Below are 5,836 nucleotides of genomic sequence, written 5' to 3' on the forward strand. Positions count from 1 at the left end.
TCGTCTCCCGTGAGCAGCTCAGGAGGGCGATGCAGAGCTGCCTCCCCGGGGAGCCTCTAACAAAGCCTTCGGGAAACGGAACCGGAGGAAGCCTGGTCGCTCCCCTGCAGCCGGGAGGGAGGCCCGGCCTGGCTCTGCCGTGCGGACACGCGTGGGGAACCTGCACATGTGCCCCCGAGGCAGATAATACCTGTCCTCTCCGGTGGGCGGAAAAGTCGCCTTGCAAGAACCCTTCGAAAGGGCCTAATGCTCTTTATTACAAGCCCTAATCCTTCAAATCCGACTTGAAATAATGTTTATCTTTTCGCAGCTTAATTTCCCCTTCTCTAAGCTTCGGGTCACTGCAACAGACTGCTGCTGCTGCACCGCCTCTTGTCCAGGGATGCTCCGGAGTGCGGGAAAGCCCCGTGGCCGGGCAGCCGCGGCGGGGCTCCCGACGGGCCCAGCCCCGCTCCCTGCCGCGCCCTCACCTGCTGCCCTCGTGTGCACTCACCTCCCCCTCCCTTTCTCCCCCGGATCCTCCAAAGCCCGACAAAGTTTGCCTTCTTTCACACCGCCCTCTGCTCCCGGGAAGGGCCGCGGCTGAAGCCGGGGGCAGCCCTCTCCTATCTTTCTGCGTTGACCTGCAGCTCCTCCTTTCCCCTACGAATTGCTTCTCCGGTCGCAAGCGCAGGGGGCTCCCAGTTATGCACCCCAACTCGTCTTGAGTAGCCTTTAGTAAACATATAGAAGTCTACTCGATATTCAAGATTGATTTCCCTGATTTATTAAGGCAGAATTCATTGGACTCTATTGACCACAAATGACTTAATGTAAATGCTGACCCCGGTGAACTTGGAAATAGCAGGTATCGGGTTGATCTATAGATGACCTCTTAATTACCACAGTTATTAATTTAAATTATTGCCACCGCTTCTAGAGACAGGAACAAAGAAACATTCTTTCCTCATCCCTGCTTGGTTTATTAGTCTGAACACAAAGTGTTTGATGACACTTTTAATTAAACAGAAATAATGCAGAGATACGGTTTCCCTTTCTCGTCTGTCCTGTAAAGTGCAGCACTGCTCTTTTGACTGACTGACGGCGGTGACCCACTAACAACGTCCTACTTCGCCGCCCGGTCGCCACCCGCTGCCCGGGGGTGCCCCGGCCGTGCCCCAGGGCGGGTGGCGGGTGCCCGGGGCCGCTCCTCCCGGGCTGTGCCGGCTCTGGCTGGAGAGCTCCGAGGTCACTGACGGCTTCGTGGCGTTCAGCTCACCCGTGTTAATTAGACTCCGAAAAATACTCTCAGCGGTATCTATGTACAGAGATGGGAAAGAAACAGTCCGGCGTAACCTGCGCCGCTTCTCCTCCTTCTCCTCCCCGGTATGGCGCGGAGCAACTGCGAACCGGTGCCCCTTGGCAGAGCAGGGCGCTGAGCAGAGAGCGCACGTTTGGGAGGAAAAGGAGAAACAAACCACGACGTGGGGGAAAAAGAGAAAATATTAGGGTTGGGGGTTTTTCTTCCTTTTTGCAAAGACGTCAATGGGCAATACTGAGCACACGGCAGGCGAGCGGCGGGGAGGTGCCGGTCCTGCGGCCGCTCCGCCCGCCGCGGCCCTCGGCCCCATGTGCGCAGCACGTTGTGCCGCGGCGGCCCTTCCCCGGCGAGGGCAGGGCGGGCGGAGCCGGGAGGCCACCGCCGGCCCGGGAACAGGTTTCTTTCCTTGCGTCAAGCCGAGCGCTTCGTTACAGCCGGAGCCCCGTCGCCAGCGCCCAGGATGGGGCGGGCGGCCCTGCGGGACGGAGAAGCGGTGATAAGCTGGTGCTAAGTGGCCGCGGGTTGCTGCCCCGCCCGGACGGGAGCGGGGCAAGGCGGCGGCCTCGGTGCCGCGCTCTGAGGCCGGGGCCGCTGCGGTGTCCCAGGGCCAGGCGGGCTGGAGTGCGCTTCGTGCGAGGTGCGGCCCCGGCAGCCGGCCCGTCACCTACCTCACCTCCGCAGCACGGGCCGGAACGCCGTCCGCAGCCTGTCCAGGCACGTCCCACCCAGCTCGGTGCCTCCCGGGCCGCCCTTGGCGCCCCGCCCGAAGCCTGCACAGACACAAGCGGCTCGCGGTGGGCACGGCCCGCTCCCGCCGCCCTCCCCTGCCCGCTCGCTTCGAGCGGGGAAGCCTCGGCGTCTGCACCTGACACCTGGGCACGGCCGAACACCGGGGCTGTCACTGCGCGGGCGGGCTCACGCCGCGCCCTGTGTCCCGGCCCGGCCCGCGGTCCCGCCCGTCCCCGCGGCCCCGCCGCCGCGGGTACCTTCGCCCGCCGCCGCGAACTGGCACGGCTCCCCCAGGCCGCGGTGGGACGCGCAGCTTCGCGGGAGCGGCTGCAGGTTGAAAGCGGAGCTCCGGAAGGCCTTGGCGGGCAGGGGTTGCTCCCCCGCCGCGCCGCCGCCTCCCTCCGCGCCGCGGCCCTCGGGGCTGTCCCTGCGCGCCGCGCTGGCCCCGGCGGTGCGCGCCAGCGACCAGATGCGCGGCTTCTCCGCGGGCGCGTAGGGCGGCGGCGGGCCGGCCAAGGAGGCGGGGGCGAAGTCCGCGGCGGGGGCCTTGGCACAAGGAAAGGCGTGGAAGGGGCCGGGCAGGCTGCAGTCGCTTCGCGGAGCCTCGGGCAGCGCCGCGCCCAGGCTGGGGGCTTCCTGCAGGGAGCTGGTCCGGCCCTTCTCCGGCTTCCCCGCCTCCTCCTCCTCCTCTTCCTCCTCCTCCAGGTCGCTGAACCGCAGGTCCTTGTCCTCCTTGTAGCTCTTGTGCTCTGCTTGGACACACACGGGGAAAAAAGGGGCGGTAGGGCGTTAGTGCGGGTGCGGGGAGGTTGGGGGGCCTCGAAATCGGCCGTCACTTCGAGCCTACTTGGAGGCGCCCGTCTGCCCCTCCTGCCTACCTCTGCCTTCACCCTCCGCACTGTATTCATCCTCTTCCCTCGGGGTTTCTTCTTTCCTCTCTTCCCCGGCTTTGTTCTTGGGAGACCAAGTCATTTTGTTTTCTTTCTTAAGCCTCCGTCTGGCGTTAGCAAACCAAGTGGACACTTGCGTCAGGGTCATTTTAGTGATGATAGCCAGCATGATTTTCTCTCCTTTGGTGGGGTAGGGGTTTTTGCGGTGCTCGTACAGCCAGGTCTTGAGAGTACTCGTCGTCTCTCGCGTTGCATTTTTGCGTCTGGCTGAACCACCGAAATCCACCGTCCCGTACCTGCTGGGAGATTATTAGGGAGGGGGGGCAGGCGGGAGTCCGGTAAGAACCCCCAGGCCCGGCCCAGCCGCGCCGCAGGCCGATGTGGCCCCTGCCCATCTGCCTTCCTGCCCCTGCCCGCCCTGACATCGCCGCCCAACTTTGGTTTCCGCTGTCTGCCGCTCCCGGGCGCCTCGTTTCTTTTGTACAACGTTTGTCAGGTCGGAGCCCCCCCGTCCCCCTCGTTTGATGTCGACCGCCGCCTCACAGGGGGATGCTAATGCTGCCGGGCGCTGATCAAAGGGGTTTTACCTGTCGTACTGGTACTGCCCCAAGGAATGATCGTAGGAGTAGTAGGTAGCGGGCTGCGCGATTCCCGAGTGCAACGTGCCGGCGCCGTCTTTGATTTCATACTGGGGGTTCTGCAAGGGAAGCGGCAGCGTTTGGCGTCCAGCAGGACGGGAGCCCCGCCGCGCCCCGCCGCCCCGGCTCCCCGCGGCAGCCGAGTCCCTTCGCGCCCCCCACCCCCGACGGGCCGGCGCCGCTCCCGGCCCCACGTCCCTCGGCGGTCCCCCGACTGCGAACCACGAAGTTTCTCCCGCCTGTTGCACCCCCTCCTCCCCTCCGGAGCGCTGCCGGGCGGGCGGGCACTCACCAGCGCGGTGTAGAGCGCGGCGGGCTCGGCGCCGTAGGGCAGGTAGTTGCCGTAGCCCTGGCCGGCGGCGTACGGGGCGCTGTACATGCCCAGCGCGGCATTGAGCTCGGCGCGGCCGGGCGCCAGCAGCCGGCTCTCGTACGGGGCGCAGCACAGGGAGGCGGCGGCCGGCGCCGAGGAGGCATCCGGCCCGGAGCGGGGGGCGGCCTCGCAGCAGGTCGTGCTGGGGCTGGCGGGCACGAAGAACTGCGGAGAGGAGAGAGCGGGACGGCGCCGAGTGACTGTCGAGGCAGCCCCATCGGGGGGAATTTAGGAGCGTGTGTGCGCCTGTGTGTGTGCGGAGAGGGGGGGGGGCGGCGGTGAGGAGGGGGATAGGAAACGCGGGGTGAAGCGACTAAATATAGAAACGGGGAAATAAACCGGATGGGAAGCAGGAGCTCTTGGGAAGGGGGCACGATTAATCAAGCGGACAAAACTTTAAGGAAATTATTGCTCTCGAAAAAGGTATAAGATCCGTAAGGCTCTATCCTTCCCGCCCCCGCTCGGTCCATCTGCATTGATTTAAAGGCAAAAAAGTTGCGATTACAGTTAATTTGACAATAGACACAGCAGTAAATATGTCAGCCAACGCAATCGAAGGCATTTGATTTCAATAACTTCAAGGGGACAGCTAAAGCTAACTTCACAAGCGAGGGAGGCACATCTTGCAGTGATTACCGTGTATAAATAATTGTACTCAAATAAATCGTGACTCGAAGTACGATATAGCTACGACTTAGTTAATACAGGGTGCCTTGGTGTGAGTGGGGGATGTCCTTCGGAAATCGCATGGGGGAAAAAAAAAACTCTCGACAGATCCTAATAAAACACAGGAAAAGGACCGACCCGTGGAGGAAGGAGGGAGGAAACGGCACAGCCCGGTTCCGCAGAAACGCGAGTGAAGCCCCGAGCCCGCCGAGCGCCGGTTCCCGCTGCCCGCACACCCTCCGCGGTGCCCGGGCGGCAGTGGTGCGGCGGGGGCTGCGCCCGGCGCAGCGCGGCCGCTCCGCGGGCTCGGTAAGCGGTCGTAGCTGGGACTTATGTTTTTTTATTTGTTTGTTGCACTTAAAACTGAACGGTGAAGGGTGGGGAGGAGGGGGAATTACCGGTTTCCTACACGCCTTTGCTGTGCACACTGCGAGTTATTTGTTTAAGCCTAACACAACACAAACGAGACATAAACACACACGCACATTTTTTAAAAAAAGGCTCCAGATGTGCCCTTTTAAAAAAATATTCTAAGTAAGGGAAAGGGAAGAAAAAAAAGGAGGGGGGGACAAGACATCTGGACAGCAGCAGCAGAATCTAAACAAAAGTGAGTGCTGCTCACTCGCCTTACCTGTGAAGTGGTGCTGTAGGGGTATCCGAACTGAGAGAAGGACATAGTTGCTCCTTATTTTTGGACCATAGGCAATATTTTCCCCCCAAGATCGATTGTAACTAAACCCTGCTTCAAGATGCACCTTCTCACACACACATTTCCACGTATGGCTTTTTTTTTTTTCTCAATTATAGATGATTGCACTAAAGAAAAGCAGCCAGACATCTGAGGCGGGGGGGGGGAGGGAGGAGGTTGGTGCCTGGATTAAAAAAATAGGCTACCCCCCACTTCCCATTGCTCTTAATAAATATGTTTGTATAGAGGGAGTTTAAAAAGCCACCCCACATGTATAGAGAGTTTAAGTGCAAGGGGGCTTTTTCAAAGAGGGGGGGAAAATCACGTAGGGCTTGCAAGATACGGAGCTTGCTTGTATTATTTTCTGCTCTATAGGTCTTTAGCGTTCATCGGTGGGCGAGGAGCGGGGTGACGTCACGGCCCTGCCGGCAGCAGCAGGCAGCGGCGGGCAGGAGCAGGCAGCGCCCCGCGCCCGCTCCCAGCGCTTGTTTCATCTTGGTTTCGTGTTGTGCTGTGATGCACGTCAAAGGCGGGACTGGGGGTGCCTTGCGG

General features: G+C 61.4%; 1 protein-coding gene across 1 annotated transcript; it reads right to left on the minus strand.

Moving 5' to 3' along the window:
* Positions 1–1,160: 1,160 nt before the first annotated feature.
* Positions 1,161–5,272, minus strand: IRX6 (iroquois homeobox 6; the record flags this gene model as incomplete). Its single annotated transcript, XM_084215020.1, has 7 exons — positions 1,161–1,775; positions 1,974–2,070; positions 2,287–2,778; positions 2,908–3,215; positions 3,507–3,616; positions 3,850–4,095; positions 5,228–5,272. The coding sequence occupies 7 exons, from the start codon at positions 5,270–5,272 to the stop codon at positions 1,712–1,714; spliced, it is 1,362 nt and encodes a 453-aa protein (XP_084071146.1). The 3' UTR covers positions 1,161–1,711.
* Positions 5,273–5,836: the final 564 nt, after the last annotated feature.

The sequence above is a fragment of the Fringilla coelebs genome (assembly GCF_963513975.1).
Source record: "Fringilla coelebs genome assembly, chromosome: 14".
NCBI lineage: Eukaryota > Metazoa > Chordata > Aves > Passeriformes > Fringillidae > Fringilla > Fringilla coelebs.